The sequence below is a fragment of the Microtus ochrogaster genome (assembly GCF_000317375.1).
Source record: "Microtus ochrogaster isolate Prairie Vole_2 chromosome 14 unlocalized genomic scaffold, MicOch1.0 chr14_random_1, whole genome shotgun sequence".
NCBI lineage: Eukaryota > Metazoa > Chordata > Mammalia > Rodentia > Cricetidae > Microtus > Microtus ochrogaster.
In genome coordinates this window covers 35,213,376-35,236,255 of record NW_004949096.1, presented here as the reverse complement: position 1 = coordinate 35,236,255, position 22,880 = coordinate 35,213,376, and the positions used below count along the sequence as shown (strand labels likewise).

At 41.2% G+C, this 22,880-nt stretch overlaps 2 protein-coding genes across 5 annotated transcripts in view; both read left to right on the top strand.

The window, feature by feature from the left end:
• Trpm7 (transient receptor potential cation channel subfamily M member 7) overlaps positions 1-12,715 on the top strand; it is a 91,284-nt gene extending 78,569 nt beyond the window's left edge. The window contains exons 31-39 of one of the 2 annotated variants that reach the window (XM_005364421.2): positions 1,438-1,463; positions 3,262-3,312; positions 3,390-3,455; positions 4,161-4,444; positions 4,556-4,638; positions 4,798-5,003; positions 8,342-8,393; positions 8,493-8,599; positions 11,294-12,715. In XM_005364421.2, the coding sequence (XP_005364478.1) occupies positions 1,438-1,463; positions 3,262-3,312; positions 3,390-3,455; positions 4,161-4,444; positions 4,556-4,638; positions 4,798-5,003; positions 8,342-8,393; positions 8,493-8,599; positions 11,294-11,424 (1,006 nt within the window). In that variant the 3' untranslated portion in view covers positions 11,425-12,715. Of the gene's footprint in view, positions 1-1,437; positions 1,464-2,243; positions 2,293-3,261; positions 3,313-3,389; positions 3,456-4,160; positions 4,445-4,555; positions 4,639-4,797; positions 5,004-8,341; positions 8,394-8,492; positions 8,600-11,293 lie in introns of those variants that run through there. The other variant, XM_026787681.1, reaches the window with a different exon arrangement.
• Positions 12,716-17,184: 4,469 nt separating this feature from the next.
• Usp50 (ubiquitin specific peptidase 50) overlaps positions 17,185-22,880 on the top strand; it is a 27,306-nt gene continuing 21,610 nt past the window's right edge. The window contains exons 1-5 of one of the 3 annotated variants that reach the window (XM_013352700.1): positions 17,185-17,221; positions 18,275-18,386; positions 20,295-20,477; positions 20,719-20,914; positions 22,467-22,676. In XM_013352700.1, the coding sequence (XP_013208154.1) occupies positions 18,361-18,386; positions 20,295-20,477; positions 20,719-20,914; positions 22,467-22,676 (615 nt within the window). In that variant the 5' untranslated portion in view covers positions 17,185-17,221; positions 18,275-18,360. Of the gene's footprint in view, positions 17,222-18,274; positions 18,629-20,294; positions 20,478-20,718; positions 20,915-22,466; positions 22,677-22,880 lie in introns of those variants that run through there. The other 2 variants (XM_013352701.1, XM_005364420.2) reach the window with 2 other exon arrangements.

The following is a 22,880-nucleotide window of genomic DNA, read 5'->3' as shown; positions in this document are numbered from 1 at the left end:
CTTAATGCCTGAAAAATATATGAGTTAATGAATACTATATTTGTTCTTCTCTGTCTTAACCTGTTTTATACTCCATTTAAGATATCTGTTGCAGCATTTCCCATCTTCACAGACAGTAAATTGGAGGATCTTCATTATAATATTTTTATTATAATCTTCCTATATAGTTACATAATTTGATTCTATTATTTCAACTTGCTCTTGAATAAATTTGTTGAAATCTGGAGACTTTAGTTAGCACTTGGTTAATAGGATACTTGTCAGTCATTGTACTCAAACATGTGTGTGTGTGTGTGTACTGTGATGATTAGCGCAGTAATACATGATATGCTTTAGAAAGCATGGATACTGAAAAATTATCTAATGAATGTGACAAACCCAGAGCCAGAAGAGTAAACAAAAAGCAATCTGATAGGTAATTTGCCCCTGGATGACTGACACCCATTTGTCAGTACACCCAGATAAGTACTACTGAGGAAGAATGGCCATTTTCAAGCAATCCATATTTTAGTGTCTCCCCTTGTAGATCTGAAGTAGTTGTGAACACAGAGGAAAGTAAACTGTGTTGACATTAATAGGTTAAGACTTGGCTACATTCAATCCCCTTCTGGGACTGTGTCTTTATAACCCAAGCCTTAGAAGATAAGCACAGAACTTTTTTTTCTTTTTTGGCGCTATGGATTGAGTCAAGTACTTAGCAGAAAAGGGGATAAAGCTGGATTAAAATATTCCTTACAAGAAAATCTTTACCTTACTAAAATTAAGATAACCTTTGGAACCAGTTAGAATATGGGAATTGGGAAGAGGCCATGTTTCCAAGATCCTTTTGGGTCTTGAACTTTAGGTCCCAAGTGAGACTCGGAGCTGTGTAGTGGGAGAACTCAGCCTAGCATTCATCTTGGCCATATCCCACTCTCCTTTCCATTGTAACTATCTTATCTGCATAAGAATCTTTGGGATTCAAAGAACTCACACTTGGAATCAAGACTTGTTATAAATAAATAGATTGGATATTGAATCTTGTAAAATGATGCCTCAGTCCTTTTCATAACTTAGTCTGCTGGAGTACTTCTAGAATCATAGAAAGTCATTTCCTGGTATTGTCACAGTACTGGAAATGTCTCCACAAATACTGAGCCATAAAATAAAAATATTACTCTATTAAGATCTAGTAGCCATCAGTTGAACACCAAAATAATATTTATGTAGCCATAAAGTTGAGATGCAAGTTGTTGGTAACATGTACACAGGTAAATATGTACATGTCTGTATATGGAGTATGGAAATAGCAAGTATTCAGACATATATATCTGAACATCTGTATTCTTTTAATTATATTTCATTAAATAACTATGATAACCTTATAAAATCACAAGTTAAATGATAATCAAAACAAAGGTTTTTTTCACAGCTTATATTATTTTTATATTTCTTTAGGCCATCTGAAGGAGGAACATTAAATGGTGAGTCTGTGTAGTAGATTAAATATGAAAAATTAAAGGTCGTAATTAAAGCATTTACCACATTATCATAGGCCAGACACTTTAGACTTCAAGTTTTAAAAAGCTAAGGTGGTTGGAAAAACTCTTCCCTCATCTTTAATATAAATGTTTACAAACACATGACCCACCCCGTAAATTATGATGGCCACTTTTCTGTCACAACTGCTTCCCACTTAACCAGTACGCGAAAACCAGAATATTGCTAATATGCCACGCTCTTGCTCTGGCCACCATCCTAACTAACACGGTGGCTTACTTATTAGTATAGTAAAAATGGAATCATAGAGATGTAATTGTTATGAGATTCATCAGTACTATTTTATTAGTGTAGTTTGTGGATTATTGGTATTTCATAGTATTTTCTTATTAGAATATATTGAATTTATCCATTCTATTTGGGCATTTCAGTAGCTTCCAGTGTGTAACCATTATGCTTTCTGTTGCTGTGAGCATTCTTGTTCATGTTGTTTGGTAAACATAAATTTGCTTTCCATTTAGTTACGGGTGAAATTGCTGGGTCATAGCTTATGCATATGTTCATATTCAGTAGTTACTGCCTGCCAGATAGGTTTTCAGATTAGTTATTCCAGGCTGGCTTCCTGCCTGTAGTTTTAGTGCTAGTCTATCTTCTACCACCAAAATAATTCTCCTGAAAGATTTGATCTAGCCACTCCTCTGCTTTACATTTTTCCCATTGTCATTCAGTAAAATGCAGTGTCCTTTCTTTGCATGACATATTAGGCTCTTCACAATTTGATATTGCCTGCTTCTGTAGCTTCACCTCCTTCAGGTATGCTTATGCTCTTGCTCATTAATTTGCAATCTTGGTTGCATATTCAATCACTGTAGAGTCATCTGTAATACCACAGACCTGTGGAACTAGATATTGTGGACTGAGTGTCGGTGGGTGATGTTCAGAAAACTCCACAGCCTATCTAATTTTATTCTTAACTAGTCATTCTATATTAAACTGCCTGGGGTTTCTCAAATGTAGCATGAACATTAGCACTTCAGATAGTCTTGTAAATGTATCCCTAAAAATCCACTGCCATGCAGAGTGCTATTTCTTTCCCCAGGTGAGGTAGCTTCTGCCCTTATGACCTAGGCAGCATTAATTACCTTGCCTTGTAGTCCTTAGATACAAGTGTTTGTGTATAGGTGTCTGTATATACTGTATCTTTTTATATTACCACAGTATTAGAACTGTTGGCTTTTATTTCCTGTGAGATAGTAGATTCCTTCTCATTTATATTCTAAAACTTAGCACATCACAGATCTGTTATTCTCCCATATCTTCTTCCTATGGTTAAAAGTCAAATCCTCAAAGTAAGTGAATACATAAAATGTAGACGTGGAGAAGCTGATCTGTAGTGTCTTCGTGTCCCAGAAGCTCACGTCTCACATCAGCTCACCTAACATGGTTAGATAGTTACTGTCCCCAACCCAAACAGCAAGAAACAGAACAGTTTTCCTTTTTGAGTGGCAGGTGTGAAAGTACAGTTTACATCAAGAGCTGGAGAGTGGAGCATCTTGTGTGTGCTTCTTCCCAGGTGTTTGGAGCACAGTGGCCACTGTTTTGCCACAATGAAATAAGGTCATGTGAATTTGATAGTTTGTTTTTTTTTTTTTTACCTTTCTTTTTTCCCCCTTGTTAGGAAAGATTATGAAAGAAATTTAAGATTATTTTTTGAGAATGTCTGAGCATAAATTTATGCTGCACAAGTGCTTTTTAAACAGTCTGATTTGTTTACAATTTTAGGTCTTGCTTCGCCATTTAAGCCTGTTATGGATACAAATTACTATTATTCAGGTCAGTGATATTGAAAACAAAATTTACTGATGTTTGAATCTTTTGAGTTTTCATTATTTCTCTCTATTTCAATGCAGCTGTGGAAAGAAATAACCTGATGAGGTTGTCACAGAGTATTCCCTTCGTGCCTGTACCTCCACGAGGTAAATCCCAAAACATAAATAAGAAGCAACCCTCACTGGTCTCTAGTCACAACTTAGAACTCCAGGCCAATGAGGGATCCTGCTCCAAAAAACAAAGTAGATGGCTGCTGAGGAACAATAGCTTCATAATAAAGTTACCTTCTGGTACCCACTTACTCATGTGTACACATACTCCACCACACAGTTTGTCTTTAAAATATAATTTAAAACATTCTTAACTGTGAATATGAGTTCAAAATATGCTGGTGTGTGCACACAAAGACCAGAGGAGAACGTTGGAACATAATGCTCTATCACTCTTTGCCTTATTATTATTATTATCATCATCATCATTCATTATCATTATCATCATTAGTAGTAGTAGTAGTATCTCTGTAAGAAAGGGTCTCTCACCGTATCTGGAACTAGACTGGCAGCTCACAAAGCCCAGAGTTCTAAATAGTACATGGGTTCTGGGGGTTTGGACTCAAGGCCTCCCTCATGTTTGCCCAACAAATGTTTTTATCCAGTGAGCTACATCCCCTCTCAAGGAAGTGTTTTTGTTTTTGTTTCCTGTTATTTATCACTTTTTATAAAACTGCAACTTTTTATGTTCTGTTCCTTGCTTGATGTTAACCATAGAGAGATATTTACAAATATTTATTCTACTTTGTTATTTTTTTTTAAGTTATACTTGATCTTAAACTGTGTTCATTTGTGTTACAGGTGAGCCTGTCACGGTGTATCGTCTGGAGGAGAGTTCTCCCAGTATACTGAATAACAGCATGTCTTCTTGGTCTCAGCTAGGCCTCTGTGCCAAAATAGAGTTTTTAAGTAAAGAGGAAATGGGAGGAGGTTTACGAAGAGCAGTCAAAGTACAATGTACCTGGTCAGAACACGATATCCTGAAATCAGGGCATCTTTATATCATTAAGTCTTTTCTTCCTGAGGTGGTTAACACATGGTCAAGTATTTATAAAGAAGATACAGTTCTACATCTCTGTCTCAGAGTAAGTATATGTGAACTTCGATCTGAGTTTCATATTTTAACTTTTAAAGTGTGAATAAACCAAATGAAATCTTAGTCAAATACTGATCGAGGGATTTCTCCCCTTCTGTAGGAAATACAGCAACAAAGAGCAGCACAGAAGCTTACGTTTGCCTTTAATCAGATGAAACCCAAGTCCATACCGTACTCTCCAAGGTAAAGCTTTACGTTTGGTGAGGCTTGGTGGTATCTAGGTAGCAGTCTTTTTTGGCACTCATTGTTAATGTTGAGTGTGTGTGTGTGTATTCTATATATATTGCATATCAATTAGAATCTTACTAACAACCCCCTGGTGATATCTATTCTTTCTATAAGGTTCCTTGAGGTTTTCCTGCTGTACTGCCATTCAGCAGGGCAGTGGTTTGCTGTAGAAGAATGCATGACTGGAGAATTTAGAAAATACAATAATAATAATGGTGATGAAATTATTCCAACGAACACTCTGGAAGAGATCATGCTTGCCTTTAGCCACTGGACCTATGAATATACCAGAGGGGAGTTACTGGTACTTGACTTACAAGGTAAATTTATTATTAATTGAATTACTCAGGTGAAATTGTGTGGTAGGTCCTTACCTGTTCGTATATTGCACATATAGAAATCTGCTAATTTAAAATCTTGGACTGATAGAAAGTATAAAATAAGTCATGGTCATAGCAGCATGGTCATTTGGGATTTTAAATAATGGGATCTGGTTATCTTTCCTTTTATTAAGGTAGAGTTTTGCATTGCATCCCAAGCTGGCCTAGTATTTGTAGTATTTGTGACTTTCCTGTCTGAGTGCTGGGACTAAAGGGATGTGTTACCACACCCAGCCTGGCTACCTTCATAATTGCTAGGGTGATACATGTTCGTGTGAACTCTGTTACTATACTCTTAGGTGTCTGGCCTTTAGTAATTCATAGGCATAAATAATTTTTTTTGCTGGGTGGTGGTGGTGACACATGCCTTTAATTCCAGCACTTAGGAGGCAGAGGCAGTGGAATCTCTGAGTTCAAGGCCAGCCTGGTCAATAGACCGGGTTCCAGGGCAGCTAGGAGGACTATTAGACAGAAAAACCCTGTATCAAAAAACTTAATAATAATGGTTTAATTGGGGGCTGCAGAGATGGCTCATTGGTAAAGAGCTTTGCCGGCTCTTCCAAAGGTCCTGAGTTCAATTCTCAGCAACCACATGTGCTCACAACCATCTGTAATGAGATCTGGAGCCCTCTTCTGGCCTGCGGGGATACATGCAAGCAGAACACCGAATACATAATAAATAAATCTTTAAGTGAGTTCAAGACCAGCCTGGTCTACAGAGCGAGTTCCAGGACAGGCTCCAAAGCCACAGAGAAACCCTGTCTCGAAAAACCAAAAAAAATAAATAAATCTTTAAAAAAAATAATAGTTTAATTGGAATTAAATTTCTTAGCTCTCTGTTCACTACCTGATTTCACTCTCTGTCCATGTGACTAACATGGGCTTTCCTATAGTAGGACGGTTTTAGGTATTTGGCTTCTTGCATGGCAGCTACTTTTGCCAAGAGAAAAAGCTCAAACTCTTTCCCCTGCTGTAGACAGAAGTTTCTGTCCTGCCTGGTCCCACAGCCATTCTGTTCCAAATAAATACACAGAGGCTTATGCTAATTATAAACTGTTTGGCCTCTTAGCTCAGTCATATTGTTAGCTAGCTCTTACAGCTTAAATTAATCCATAATTTTTGTCTATGTCTAGCCACGTGGCTTGGTGCCTTTTCTCAGTAAGGCTTCCTCTTGCTTCCTCTGCATCTGGCTGCTGACTGTCTCTGCCTTTCTTCCCAGAATTCTATTCTGGTTGCCCTGCTTATACTTCCTGCCTAGTTACTAGCCAGTCAGTGTTGTATTAAGCCAATACGAGAGACAGATCTTTACAATATATAAAAGCATTATCCCACAGCACCCTGCCCTGGTTGTCTGTCTGTTTTTCTATCTGTCTTTCTGGTTTTGACAGACTTAACAGTGTATCTTTGATTTGTTTCCTTGGCTGACCTGGAACCCGAACTACAAACATAAACTCAAGAGATCTGCCTACCGTCCTTCCTTTTCTTCCTGAGTGCTAGGACTTAAAGGAACACACAAGCACACCTAATGGTAGAATGCTGAAACTTCTACAAGTGCTCCAGACTCTTTCAACCCTTTTTCTCCTCCCCCTCACATGGTATTTTTCAAGATATGCTAGGCAAGCACTATACTAATAACATCCTTCTTTTAAAAATTGCATCTATATTTATTTTCCTTTTTTTTTTTTTTTTTGGTTTTTTGAGATAGGAGTACTCTGTAGCTTTTGGTGCCGGCAGAACTAGCTCTTGTAGACCAAGCTGGCCTCGAACTCAAACAGATCCACCTGCCTCTGCCTCCCCAGTGCTGGGATTAAAGGTGTGTACCACCACTGCCCGGCTTATATTTATTTTCCTTGAGACAGAATCTCACTGTGTACCTTTTACTAGCTTGGAACTCTCCAGTTTTAACTTTTGCTGCTACAGAGCTGTTGCTGCTCTCATCTGTCGGTGGGCTCCTAAATTGGCTTATTTTAGAGATTGGTGCAATTTTACTTCAATAAAGCACCACCAGTTTACTTTCAAAAAGGGCTGTAGATCCTGACTTCCTTTTTGGCCTTACACATGAATGCCCATCTATCCACTATTGGTGGTCTTTTCCAATCCGTTGGGTAAAAAGTAGCAGTATTTAGGGTCCCAAGAGATTATTGAACTGCCAACCTGACCAATGAATCTCCATAGTGGAGACAGAGAACTGACGGAAAGTTCCTATCTGAACTCTGTACATCCAGCATAGCAGATGCATCTTTACACAAACTAAATGTTTTTCAAAACTCTTTTGTAAAATAGAAATATGTTGTTGGTGTTTGTTTTGCTTTGCTTTGCTTTTTTTGTTTTTTTATTTTGTTACTTACTTTTGTGAACTAGGGTCTTATTTATCCCAGGCTGACCTCCACTTCAGTGTGTTGAAGGATGACCTTGAACACAGATGTGTGCCACCTTCATAGTTTATGCAATGCTGGACTTGACTCCAGAGATTTGTGTATGCTGGGCAGGCACTCTGCCAGCTGAGCCCTGGTATAAGCCCTGGTATCATGTTTTAATTCTGAATTTTCCATTTGTAAAACTGGACCATTTTAATCAGGTTTCACTGTAATGGGTTTAAGTATTTGTGATTATTAAAAAGGGATTCAACCAACTTTTAATTCCTCTGGGGAAAACTGAAGGTAAAGAATAATAAATAAATGACCAAAAGGCAGAACAATATTCTGTAGGACTTTTTAAAAGCCTTCAAATAGAAAAGCACACTTTACTAGTGCTGGTGACCGCAGCATATGTAGACCTGCATACATTGATTCAGCTGCTGGGAACCACCAGGAACTTTTGTGTGTAACTGTGTTCTTCCTTGTACTCCTTACCTCATCTCCATTTTGTCTATCCTGCCTCCAAGTCTGACTGGGTACTCTGCTTTTCTTCCCAGAGCTCTCTCTGTCCAGAAGTCCCTGGACAGTTATACCTCCTGCTTAGCTATTGGCCATTTAGCTTCTTTATTAAACCAATGACAATGACATGTATTTACAGTGTGTAATCAAATATGTCAATTATCAACATCCATGCCCACCTCACCCACTCTGAGATATAATTTTGAGCATATCTCCAATATGGTGGAGTGCTGAAATATCAAGTTATGAAATAGCAAGAGAGAAAAGTGCTTCTTTGAATAATTTAACAATGTAATGTAAGAACAATGCTATAAAATCTCTCTAGACCTTTTTATTATGTAAACATAAGTGTTTATATAGATTGCATAATATATGTTGTCCTTTTTATGTATACATTTAAAGGTGTGGGTGAGAACTTGACTGACCCGTCCGTGATAAAAGCTGAAGAGAAGAGGTAATAAGATTTAACCGTTTCATTGAGGGGTAATTTGTTGTTTTTAAAGTCTGTGTGTCCACTTGAATAAGCTCCCTTTTTTACCTACCAATTCTGCAGATCCTGTGACATGGTTTTTGGCCCTGCCAATCTAGGAGAAGATGCAATAAAAAACTTCCGAGCCAAACATCACTGTAATTCTTGCTGTCGAAAGCTGAAACTTCCAGGTAAAAATATTCATTTCATTTCTGTTGTTATGTAACCCAAGTTAGCTTGAACTCAAGATTCGGCTGCCTTAACCTATGGGGTATTGTAAATTATACATTTGTCACCATGCCTGGCTTATGTGTTTTTAGTCCATATGCTATATAAATTGTTATCAGAGTTGTTACTATAACAGTGAAGCCATGGGTTCAAAGATTTGGTCTGGAATTCCTGTGGCAGTTCCTTCATAAATACACATTAGTCTATTTAACATATTTATTACATCTGAAGAATGCCAAAAATAGTAATTCTAGGATGTGATAGAAAAATAGCAAATTTTTTCTTGATTCACACTTCAAGGTTATCTGTATAGATAATTAAGATAATTTCATTACTTCTTTTCTATACTGTGTATCTTATTTTTACCTTTGACATTTTATACTACCTAGACTTTCTAGTGCAGTGCTAAGATAGGAATAGCAAGGTCAGTATATTTTATCTTGTTCCTGAAAGCATTTGGTTTTCTAATATTAAAACAATGTTAAGTGGGGTTAAAGAGGTTGTCAGCAGTAAGACTTTGAGTCTTGCAGAGAGAAGGCCCAGATTTAGTTCTCAACACTGACACATATAAGCTTATAGCTATCCATAACTCCAGTTCCAGAGGATTTGGATCTCTCTTCTGGTCTCCAAGGGCAGGACACCAGACACACATGTAATGTACATACATACATGCAAGCAAAACACTTGTACGCATACAAAAGTAAGCAAGGTTTAGAGGAAGGGAGAAAATAATTTTTATTTTCCTTAAAAACAAAATTTAAGAGAGATAAAAGAGTTTTAATTTTTTTAAAGATTCTGCACTTTGATTAGATTGAGAAAATTTTCCGTTTCTTAAGAATGTTTTTTTTTTGGTGGGCATAGTTATGCACACCTTGAATCCCACTATTTGGGAAAGAGCCTGGTGGATCTCCAAGATCAAGGCCAGCCTGAGCTACACAGAGAATTTCAGGTTAACAAAGACTACATAAACCCTCTCCCAAAAGTGAGGGGGTTACTTGTTCTGTGAGAGTTCCACGCTGTAGCTTTTGATCATACTCACCACCACCTGCCACTCACCCCCTCCCTTCTTGTTCTGTGTCCTCTTTTTCTTTAACCCACTAAGTCCATTCTTGATACCCATATATTCCTGGATATTCCCCTTCCACTGGAGTGTGGCTGACTTACTGGGCCCTACAATTTATCTATCTGTCTGTCTGTCTATCTATATCTATCTGTCTGTCTATCTATATCTCTATCTATATCTCTATCTATCTATCTATCTATCTATCTATTTATCATCTATCTATCTATCTACCTACCTATCTATCTATTTATCTATCTCTATCTATCTATCATCTATCTCTATATCTATATCTATCTGTCTATCTATCTATCTATCTATCTATCTATCTATCTATCTATCTATCTATCTATCTATCTATCTATCTATCTATCTATCTACTGGAGTCAGGTTCTCACTTGTGGCCTTGGCTGTCCTAGAACTTGCTGTGTAGACCAGGCTTGCTCTGAAATAGAGATCCGCCTGCCTCTGCTTCCCACCTAGCTACATCTGACTTACTTTTTTCTTTATGTGAGTTCTAAGATTAGAGCTCAGGTCCTCATGCTTATGTGACAAGTATTCTTCCAACTGAGCAATCTCTACAGCCCAGGAACAGCATTTTCTTTTTAAAAGAAAATTGACTGTCTCTCTCCCAGATAGTTCCTTGACTGGGTAGAACTTGATGTCTACCTCCCCCCCCACCCCCGTTGACATTGGTCTACATGGGGCTTGTACATGCTGTTAGAACCTGTGAGTTCTTACATGCCCCTTTTGTGTCTGAAAGATACCATTTTCTTGTGTCCATCCACCTCCTCTGGCTCTTAAAGTCTTATCTCTTCTTCTACAGTGCATTGTATGTGTCTTGGTATTTAATTTTTGTGTGTATGTATTGAAGATAACAACCCTCTGTCAGATGTCAACTATTAAAAAGATAATTCCCATTCTGTAGGCTGCCTCTTCACTCAAATGATGGTGGTTTATCTGCTGTACAGAAACTTTTTGGTTTCATGAAATCCTGTTTTGGGTCCTGTTTAGAAAGTCCTGTGCTGTGCCAATGAATTGAAGCCTATTCCTAGGTCTGTCCTGTATCTGATTCAGGGCATCAGGTCTTAAGTTGAACTCCATGATCAATTTCAAATTGATCATTGAATTTTGATGGAGATTCCATTGAATCTGTAGATAGCTTTTGGTAGTATAGCCATTTTCATAATCTTTCCCTAACAGTCCATGAGCATGGGAGGTTTTCTGGTATAAAATTTTGACCTCGTAAGCTTCACAAAAGCAAGGCCTTGTGTACTGTGTTCATTATTGTACTGTACTGTCACACTTCAGTGATGATAACGAAAGCAGGCACCTTGTGCTGTGTTCATTACTGTATTGTCACACTTCAGTGATAACAAAAGCAAGCACCTTGTACTGGGTTCGTTGCTATAGTGTCATACTTCCACAGTTTACTGATTTGTGATCCTCATGTAATAATTGTATAGAAATGTATGACTATAAGTTTAAGATTTAAGGAAATAGTTCTGACATGTTTGGAGGAAAAATAATGTAGAAAATGTTGTTAATTTTTTATTTATAAACATACTGACTTCCCCTTCTGGGATTGTGACTGTAGATCTGAAGAGGAACGACTATACGCCTGATAAGATTATATTTCCTCAGGAAGAGTCAGCAGATCTGAATCTTCAGTCTGGAAATTCCACCAAAGAATCAGAAGCAACAAATTCTGTTCGTCTGATGTTATAATTCTGATTTTTTTGCCTACACTTCACAAAAGTGTGACTGTCGTTTTTCCTTCAGGAGGGAATTGATGACACAAAAATGTGTGTGCAAATTGAGCTTGCTGGCCCCACACATAGTCTAGAGGTTAGTGTTCTCATTGAAAAGCACCTCGATACAAATGACAGCTGAGACGTTAGCAGTGGTAGAAGTTAATGCTTTCAACTTGTGAAGGGCTCTTATAGCGGGGAATCGGAAACTTTGCTCTGTCAAGGGTGGTGATTCCCTGTCACTTGGTGCAGTATCATTAACCAAAGTCAAGTGTCTTTGAATTTTATTGGCTGCTCAGTTACAGACATTCAGCTAAAGAAACTGAATCACACAGCTTTTTGGTTAAGTGGCAGAGTCTTCCTCAGTTTGGTGTGCTGCATGATAATGATGCTAGCTTTCTACTAGATCTGTGGCCACGGGAAAAACGACTCCTTACTATTCCAGCTTCACAGGCATCTTTAAAAGCCTGCACTAAAAACCATGTCTTCCTCCCTCCCTGTGTCCATCCCTACTTTCCTTTAGTATTGAGCATCAAACCTGGGACCTCATGAAGACCTTTTCCTAAGAGGGATTTTATTTAAGAATCAACTTTAGATTCTGTTTATGGATACAGCCAGTTTCTTGTTAAACAAAACCTGAATTGTGCAAAAGGGTCTTTTACATTATTTTATCTATGTTAAGTAAAAAGAAAGCCATGGTAAATGAGAACTAACTGACTGTTGAGCGGGTGTTTCCTGTGAGGAAGGTCACAGTTAAAATAACTTGTAGTTCCATACATCTCCAAAGACTTACTGGCTTAGTGTATCCAATCAGAGTGCTGTGTGAGCTCTCACATTTAAAATTGTGTAGGAATGTGTCAATGTGAATTCTGTTTTTGGTACTTATTTAAGAAATCAGTTGTTGGAGTATCCTTATACAATATAAGGAGATCACAGTCCAACTTTATGCCAATAAAATGTAACTTAATTGCCCAGATATTTTTGCATATTCAACAAGAAAAACTTATCATTTGACTCAAGTTTTATGCTTTCTCTTTCTTTTCATTTCCTAGGTACTAATTTTAATTTTTATTTGGAAGGGAGCAGTGTAAAGCTTATTTGTATTCAATAGTGTATCTCATAGATACAGACAAGGCAAGCAGAGATAAGCTGTTTAATAGTGTTTAATGTTGATGTGGAGAGAAAAAGTGTATTACTTAAAGATACTATACCATATACGTTTTGTATACCATTAAATCTTTAAAAGAAATTAAATTTATTCTTGTTTACAGATGTTTCATGAGTCTACTCATTCTGAAATGTGTGTTTTTTCATTGTTGGTTGTTAGGGTGTGCCCGTGTTTCCTGCCACAGATTATGTGTGGTCAGAGGACAGCTTCAGGGGTCAGTCCTCTCCTTTAGAAGAATTTTTTAACCGGACGGTGGTGGTGCATACCTTTAATCCCAGCACTCTGGAGGCAGAGGCAGATCTCTCTGAGTTCGAGGCCAGCCTGGTCTTACAAGAGCTAGTTCCAGGACAGGCTTGGGCAGGCCCAAAGATATAGAGAAACCTTGTCTCGAAAAACGGGGAAAAAAAAAGGTTTTAACTCTAACATAGTAAAATTTTATACAATAAGAATAATTATCAAGTAAGAAGTGTATTCACAAATTCAGAGAAAATGCTCCATTATCTATCCTGTCTTGGTGAGTCCCAAGTTTTGTGCCTAATTTTTCTTTTATCCTAACTTGTATTACCAACACAAAACTATTATGTCTCTCAACTTTATACACTTTACACCTCTTTTGTAAGTTTCTTTTTTTGAATTTGGTAACAAGGAAAACTATAACTAACTAGTCTTCGACTCCATCAGAGACCCAAGAAGTATATACCTGAGTAAACAAGAAGTACAGAGCAAGCAACTTCCAGATCTAAGAAATGGCAGACAGCTGACTGCCTGGACAGTAGCCAAGGTTCCTCTGTAACATTGGGGCATCCATCTAAAGCCTGCAGACCTAGAATATCTGACAGACATTTTTGTGAAGTAGGAACCTGCCTTGTCATGGCAAAGTTCAGCAGTTGCTTTCTTTTGTGTCCTGCTTGTCCAATTTGGACAGCATACAGTCAGCAGTCAAGGCAAGGACACTTTCTTACCCAGTAGCTTACTTTTGCCACAAAAAAAGCAAACTCCATATGGAGTTTCTTTGATACCCATCATCTTCTCTAAAGTAGATTGGTGCTGCCAGGAGCAGACATCTCATTGCCATAATTATTATATTATTAGAACATCTTAAATGCCAGAGAAGTGTTACAGCTCTGCTCAGGTCTAGTGAGATTACAGCTCTGCTAGGGAAAAGTTTCCCCACAGAAGTGTTACAGTTCTGCTCTTATCTGCTCTGGCAAAAAGCTAGGCTCCCACGAAAATGTAGCACTGCCCAACAGACCTCACTCGAGATTCATTGGGAAGAAAGAATCCATGAGGATGGCTGCCTCGGGTAAGGAACAGCAGCAAACTTCATGGTGCAGACCTTATGTAGGATTTCTTGGTCGGGGGAGGAAGAAAGCGTTCCAGGGTGGCTTGGGATTGGAGTTTTATAGCTTGATTCTGGGGCAAGCTCAGGGATTGGTGGGACTTAAATCCTAGGGGGTCAAGTCAGGGTCAGGGCATTTTTTTTTCTTTGCCCCCTTTTACTCTACATCTAGAAATAAAGTTGATATTTGCAAGTTGGCTGGCCAGCCCCATGAAGCCCTGGAAGACATAGACAAGGCACAGTGCTTTCGAACTTTTCTTATGTGGCTAAATGTAACAGATAACTTAGAGGGCAGCTTCTAACAAGAAACCTCCCGAGGACACCCGTAGACAAGGAGCTAGTGCAGGACAATCAAAAAGGACTGCAGCTGTGTCGTGGTAATGCCATAGGAATCACTCCCCACTCTGCTGAAATACATGAGCCGAGAGCTGGTGAGCACTTACAGACTCACCCTGGTTGGATCAGCAACACCTGCAGGCCTGGAAGAGCTGGCAGCACTGCCAGGAAGATGGCCAACAAACTAGCCAAGCTCAAAGCAAATCAGAGATGAACAGAGGGGCTTCAAAGAGTGACCACTCTCCTGAGTGGGCCAGAAGAATGTGCACAAGAGTGTGTAAACCTCTGATTGGCCCAGATATGTGCGAAGAAACAACCAATCACAATAGGATTCTGGTTTTTAGACAGGGTTTCTCTATCTGTAGCTGTCCCTTGCTCTGCAGACCAGGCTGGCCTTGAACTCAGAAATCCATGTGCCTCTACCTCCCAAGTATTAGAATTAAAGCTGTGTGCTGCCAGCCTGGCTAGGATTTCCAGTCTTTGTCCAGTTTCTGCTCTAATCTTAGAAAAATGCCCTAGACACCCAATCAACTCTTGGGACTTCCCTGGTGTCTCACTTTCCTTTGACTTCTCCCAAGAAAGATTGCTTTCACCTTGCATGTTTAATCATCATTGTGAGAGAACTCAAGAGCCACAGTCTTGAGTTAACTTTTGCTGGCTGTTGAGTAGCTGGAACCCAAGTCCCTGGATCACATCTAACTGGGAGGAGAAAGGTTCTTCTGATCTCCAAATCTTACCACACTGAAAATTACTTTAAGTATGGGTAAACCTCACTCTCCTAAATTTCATACTTTGGTCTCTTACCAAAGATCATTTCTCCTTGGTCCTTGTTTTTTTTTTTTTTTTTATTTAAATAATTCAGCTCTGACACAGACAGTTTAAGTACAAATTTAGCACCCCAGAGAGATTGGGGTGAGTGGGCTGACAGAGCAAGGAGTAGTCAGCCCACTGGATTATAAACTGGGGTTTTTACAAGGTTTTTTTTGGGGGGGGGGTTTCGAGACAGGGTTTCTCTGTGGTTTTGTTTTTTTTTTTTCCCCATGGGTGAAAAAAAGTTCCTATCTTTTCAAGTATTCTTTTTTTTTTTTTTTTTGCTTTTTTTTATTTTTTAAATTTATTTATTTATTGAGGATTTCTGCCTCCTCCCCGCCACCGCCTCCCATTTCCCTCCCCCTCCCCCGATCAAGTCCCTCTCCCCCATCAGCCCGAAGAGCCATCAGGGTTCCCTGACCTGTGGGAAGTCCAAGGACCGCCCACCTCCATCCATGTTTAGTAAGTTGAGCATCCAAACTGCCCAGGCCCCCCCAAAGCCAGCACGTGCAGTAGGATCAAAAACCCATTGCCATTGTTCTTGAGTTCTCAGTAGTCCTCATTGTCCGCTATGTTCAGCAAGTCTGGTTTTATCCCATGCTTTTTCAGACTCAGGCCAGCTGGCCTTGGTGAATTCCCGAAAGAACATCCCCATTGTCTCAGAGTGTGGGTGTACCCCTCGCGGTCCTGAGTTCCTTGCTCGTGCTCCCCCTCCTTCTGCTCCTGATTTGGACCTTGAGATTTCTGTCCGGTGCTCCAATTTGGGTCTCTGTCTCTGTCTCCTTTCATCACCTGATGAAGGTTAATATTCAGGGGGATGCCTATATGTTTGTCTTTGGATTCACCTTCTTATTTAGCTTCTCTAGGATTGCGAATTATAAGCTCACTGTCCTTTAATTATGGCTAGAAACCAAATATGAGTGAGTACATCCCATGTTCCTCTTTTTGGGTCTGGCTTACCTCACTCAGGATAGTGTTTTCTATTTCCATCCATTTGTACGCAAACTTCAAGAAGTCCTTGTTTTTTACTGCTGAGTAGTACTCTAATATGTATATATTCCATACTTTCTTCATCCATTCTTCTATTGAAGGGCATCTAGGTTGTTTCCAGGTTCTGGCTATTACGAACAATGCTGCTATGAACATAGTTGAGTATATACTTTTGTTGTATGATGGGGCCTCTCTTGGGTATATTCCCAAGAGTGGTATTGCTGGGTCCAGGGGTAGGTTGATCCCGAATTTCCTGAGGAACCGCCACACTGCTTTCCAGAGTGGTTGCACAAGTTTGCATTCCCACCAACAATGGATGAGTGTACCCCTTTCTCCACACCCTCTCCAGCAAAGGCTATCATTGGTGTTTTTCATTTTAGCCATTCTGACAGGTGTAAGATGGTATCTTAAAGTTGTCTTGATTTGCATTCTCTGTGGTTTTGGAGCCTGTCCCGGAACTAGCTCTTGTAGACCAGGCTGGTCTCGAACTCACAGAGATCTGCCTGCCTCTGCCTCCCAAGTGCTGGGATTAAAGGCGTGCGCCACCACCTCCCGGTTTACAAGGTTTTATCAATATTTGTGGAACACATTTCTTATTCATAGGGGTGAAGTGACCCACTTACCTCCAAAATCATGCATCTGATCTCTTTTATAAATTTCCCTGTGATATTTTAGAAAAGGGCTGTCAAAACCACAATGTAAATAAAGGATTGCATGAAGTTGGAGTCGTGACGAGCTCCTGTTTACAGGTGCTTTTTAACTGCACCAGAGGGACAGTTGGGAAAGTGCCCGGTGCTTTAATTCCCAATAGATCAGGAAAAACCAAAGTTGCGGCATCAAGGATGTTTCCTATGCAGGAGCATTCTCACAGACAGGAGATAGCTACCAAGACAACTGTTTCCTTTGTGACGTCACAACAAACTCCTTGCCTCCCAGCCTCACCAGGAAATGTTAGGTAGAGTAATAGAAAAGCTCACATAAATCTATCACCCAGAACTGAAAAATAATATAGTCACCTTTACTACTCAATTTTAGTCATAATTATATTAAAAGGTCATAGGCTACCCTTCGTATTGTCAGACCAGCTAAAATACATGGAAGTGGATTTTGAAAATACTGCACAACTTTCAGGTAACTAGAAAAAAAGATTAAGAGGAGCAGATTAAAACAAACCACCAGGGAGAAGGAAAAATTAAGAGCCAGCTCTCTCTTCTTGTAACTTGGTGTGAGCTGTATGAAGTGAGGGTGAGCTCTGGGGCAGTGCCCAGTGAGTGTCACATGCTAGAAGTGGGAAGATAGTGAGTCTTAGCGGTGGCATCAGTCATATAAGGGGAAAAAAACCTAAAATAAATCTGGAAAGGTTTAGAGTTGGGATTATTGATGTGACTTCTGATTCTCAACCCACATACACACAGAGGGCATCATTATGGATATAATAAATGCATATTTCTTAGCCTTTGTGCAGGGGAGACCGGGGTGTGGTTTGGTAGTGTGTGTGTTTGGTGTGATGTGTGCTTGTAATTAAAAGACCTAACAAGGTCTCTCTCCAGCCTGTTGGATCCCTGTGTGTGCTCCTGGAGTCCAGCGTCCATAAACTGTCACTCATATTTGGGGGGGATTATGTGCCCCCACTCCTCTCATCCATATTTGCTGTTAGTGACCCCATGAGCTTTACGCTCATTGGTTCACCAAGATGGACTTTGATGGTATCCTTACTTTGGTCTGCCTGGGATAAATAGAGAAGCCAAGCAGTTGGTCCTAAGACCTGCTTTCTGCTGTTGCTCGGCTGCCTCAGTAGATCTGCTCAGTGAAGAACAAGGCCAGCAACAGCAAGGGCCTCAGCACAGGTACTTTCCCAGGCCACAGTCACATGCTTTCTCTAGTTAGAGGAAGGGTGCCGTCCTCTTCCCCAGTCCGAAGCACATCTGAGCTCAGAGAATCCTGTGTGCCCATGAGGTCACAGCTTGTAAATCTCATAATAAGCTGTGTGCTACAGGTAATATGACCATGTCCCACTGTCTCCTGGTGAGTCCACTGCAGTGTGCATGGGAATCAGAAAATCAGCCTTCCTCCATAGGGTGAGATGTTCTGCTCGGGATCATGGGAGCAGGGTTGTCATAGTGTCCTCTAATCCAAGGGACAATCATCTCTGTGTGTGCTTGTGTGTAACATACATGTACCCAGGAGAAACAGCAATGGAGGAAGAGCAGTGACGTGGACACATCTCAAACAAATACTCGTATCCCTTGACAACACGCTGGAACCTTGGGATGATGGGAAACAATTGTGATGAAAGGTAAGGACCAAGTTGGAACAGGCCTGAGCCAGCTGTAATCAGTCTACAGCAACCGCAAGGGGGAAGAGCATTTAAACTGTTTAAAAACAAAACAAACAGTAGCCAAGGAAACACTCTTGGAGAAATGAAGTTAAAAGGATCAAATTTAGCTCCTGAGTAGAAGTGAAAATCCAACGTGCTCCCGCTAAAATGACTTCTCACCGGCCGTTCCCAGCAGATGACTTCGGTATCTACCATGTCCTGTGAGCCTCTATGTACTGTGCCTTTTTAGATAACCTTAGGAATGGGGGGCAGAGCCTTACCCCCAGGAGTCGGGTCACGTGTTGCATTTGGGAGGGCTCTGCCAGATTTGACTCATGAAAGACCCCCAAAGGTAACATAGATGTCCTTCCTGAGCAGTCAGTCCAGGGCCTCTGTGACCTCAGTGAGCAAAAGTGAAAAGGACCTCCATGTACCAGTGAGCACTTTTCAGACGGGTGTAACTGTGAGCAGAAGTCCTGAGAGAGGCCCCTGTATCATGGGACACCAACTTTAGATTCAGGACATGGAAAGGAAAATCGTAAAGGACAAAGGTGTTGAGTGGCCCTCCTGAGATAGAGCAAATAATAAAAAGGAAAGGAGGTCACATCTCTTCTGCGTGCCAGGCAGATGCTCCAATCCCATCCCTTACCATTAAGCCATCCTAAGTAAGTCATTGTACTGTTTTTAAAGATTTGTTTTTATTTTATGTGTATGAATGTTCTGCCGGCATGTAAGTGCACCAAAGCAGTGCCCTTGGAGGCCAGAAGAGGGCGTTAGATCCCCTGTAACTGGAACTACAGATGGTTGCCACGCCAGTGGGAAGTGAGCCTGGGTCCTCTGAAAGAACAGCAAGTGCTCTTAACTGCTGAGCATCTCTTCAGCCCCCACTGTATTCTTTTCAAAGCTACCATTTACTATTTAATCTAGGCTAAGCACCCAGCACGGCACACAACTGACCCACAAGGGAGGTAGAGCATTCCTGGGCTGCTGGGAGAAGAGGTGCTGGGCACTGAACCCAGAGCCTCACGTTAGGCACACGACCACACTCATTGTTTCTATTTTATAAATGAGCAGGCCCACAAACCCAGATCACAACTGCAGGGTGATGGCGCATGCCTTTAATCCCAGCACTCAAGAGGCAGAGGCAGGTGGAGCTCTGTGAGTTCAAAGCAAACCTGGTGAGTTCCAGGACAGCCAGAACCAGAGAAACCCTGTCTTTTTTCTAGACAGGGTTTCTCTGTGGCTTTGGAACCTGTCCTGGAACTAGCTCTGTAGACCAGGCTAGTCTCGAACTCACAGAGATCCGCCTGCCTCTGCCTCCAGAGTGCTGGGATTAAAGGCGTGTGCCACCATCGCCCAGCGAGAAACCCTGTCTTGAAAAAACAAACCAAAAAAAAAAAAAAGAAGCCAGATGATAAATATATAATAACTAGTCATTAGCATAGTAAGGATGTGAGTCGTTTTTTTTCTCTCCTTTCCCCTATGTATGTATATATGCGTGTTTGCATATATACACATTTATGTTCTTAACATGAATATATATGTTCTTACTATGTGTATGTATCATGTTCTCGATATGGTGACGCACATCTCTGTGAGTTCAGGTCAGCCTGGTCTTCAAAGCCAGTACTGGGCCAGCCAGGGCTACATAGGAAGACCCTATCTCAATAAAACAAGCACCCCTCCCCCCCTTGCCAAGCTGGTGGCAGGTTAACCGCAGATTGGGATGTGAAGCAAGAGACCGTCAGTTCAGAGATTGCCTACAAGACCTTGCCTGCCAGCCACAAAAGAACCCCTTTATTTCCTAAGTGGAGAGGGCCTTGTTGTCACTTGCACTTAACTCTCTTCCCTGGAAACACTTTCCTTCCATGTGTGTGGCCCACGCAGTTCAGAGTGTGCAAACCATGCCTGCCTCCCGGAGTCTGAGAGACAGCCACACTTGCAGGGCGTGACAGGACTGCGGAACCTGGGCAACACCTGCTACATGAACGCCATCTTGCAATGCCTCTGCAGCGTATCTCCGCTGGTGGAGTACTTCCTCTCGGGAAAATACGTCACAGCTCTTCAGAAGTAAGAGGCGCTCTTCATTGAGCTCTGCCCCGCCCCCAGCTCCCCCAGTTCCCCGAGGCGGGGTGATGGAAGGGCTGTGCCAGCCCTGGCACTGTAGGTCCCTGGGTAACCCATCAAGGGTGAGCAGAGGGGGCGGGCAGCAGGCAGAACTGTCGGTGGCGTGGTCCCGATCCCCCACGACTGGCTCCGCTCTTCATGAATCAGCGGGGACTAGTTGCCTTTCGCCCTCTCTTCTTCCCAGGGATTGCAGCGAGGTCACCACCGCCTTTGCCTACCTGATGACAGATATGTGGCTTGGGGACTCAGACTGTGTCTCACCAGAGATATTTCTGTCGGCTCTTGGCAGCCTTTACCCAGTTTTTCTGAAAAAGACACAGCAAGATGCACAGGAGTTCCTGATTTATGTCCTCAATGAACTTCATGAAGCTTTGAAAAAGGTAGGAACCAACCAACAGGTTAGGATATTTGTTGTTTATTGATTAGTTTGCTTTTCTAACTTCAATTTTTTTTTAATTTTTATTTTATGCACATGTATGTCTGTGTGCAACTTGCTTGCCAGGGTCCCATGGAGGCCAGAAAAGGGCAACAGAGGCCCTGGAAGTGGAGTTACAGACAGTTAAGAGCCACCATGTGAGTGCTGGGAATTGAATCCCGGTCCTTTGGGAGAGAAGTCAGTGCTCTTAACCACTGAGCCATCTCTCTGGCTCCTAAAATAATTTTTCTTTTAATATTTCTTTTTTATGATACAGAGTCTTACTGTGTCAGGCAGGTATATGACTCACAGTCTTCCTGCCTCAGCCCCCTCTCCAAATGCAGGTGTTACGGAAGAGATCTGAAATACTCACATTCCGGCCTTCCTTGGTTTATGGCAATGGCCAATGACCCAACAGTACTCCAGGTTTGCTCAGACATTCAAGGGATAATAGCCCAAATGAAATCAAGCACCTCAAAAAGCCTCTACACCAACAAGAAGGCAAAGCCCAGGCAAAGGGTCAAAACATTTCTCGTTGCTAAGTTCAATTCCAAAGCAGCTCATGCTGGCTGAAACCCAAGATCCAAAGTCCCCTCAGGAAAGGGTTCTAGAGCTGTATGGGGCCTGTTGAATCTTGCCTCTCTCTGGGGCCAACTTGCTTGCAAGTGCCCACCTACCTTGCCAAATTGTTACCAATGCTTTTAAAGGGTGAAAACCTTGTGCAACAGTGGTGCACGCCTTTAATCCCAGCACTCGGGAGGCAGAGACAGGCAGATTTCTGTGAATCTGAGGCTAGCCTGGTCTACAGAGGTCTAGCCCCCACCTTCTTCATTTTTGTTTTGTTTTTTTCCAGACAGGGTTTCTCTGTAACTCCCCCTCCCACCTTCTTGTAAAGACAATTAGAGACAGAAACACTAGAAGGACCCAGAGTGGCTAGACTGGGAAGAGAAACAGAGGTTGTGATCCCCAAGTCAACTTTGGGGTTCTGACATGAGGTTTAGGTTTAAATAGGTGATTTGAAGTATGCACAACTAATAGGAGACTGGTCAAGGGGAGTTCTGCCCTCACCGAGCCATCACTGTTTCGCAGCCTATCTTTCTTACAAGATAGTATGACAAATTGTTGCAATTGTGTTTAATCTCTTCTCGGGAGCTCAGCTCCTCCCCCACCCACACCAGGCTTCATTCAGCCCTGACAACAGCAACCCAATGACCCAAGGACCATTGTTTTCAGTATTCTGTTAGGCAGAGGAAGGAAGGATGCAAATGTCTCTCCTTGGAGTATCTTTTCTCCTGTTGGGACAATGATTGTCACTCTTCAGTTTCATCTGGAGAGGGAAATAGCTGAGTTATCAGTTGTCACACGTGGCAGATGCTGCCAAGGCCTTAGTGTTCTGGCTGGATCAAAAAGAACTCTTTTCTGGTCAAAATGTATCATTCTAAAGGAAGAACAGCCGTTCTGTGTTACCTGGCTTTATAAGCACTAGATGACCAAGAGGAATCTGTGGCTTTTCACAGCACTGCGGCAGAAGGGCATACGAGAAGAGATCTGCTCCCAGATCCTGCAGGAAGGTGGTGGCCAGTGAGACGTCAATCATCACCCGGCTGTTTGAAGGACAGCTCAACTACAGAATCACGTGTTTAAAGTGTGAGACCTGCACCAACAAGAATGAAGTTTTCACCGTCCTCTCCCTCCCCATCCCATCTGAATATGAATGCTCCCTTCAGGTAAGTTACTTATTTTTTTTTTACTTATTTTTTTAAAATATTTATTTATCTATTATGTATACAACATTCTGCCTTCATGTGTGCCCACACGCCAGAGGAGGGTACCAGCTCTTGTTACAGATGGTTGTGAGCGACCATGTGGTTGCTGGGAATTGAACTCAGGACCTCTGAGCCATTTCTCCAGCCCCCATTTTTTTTTTTTTT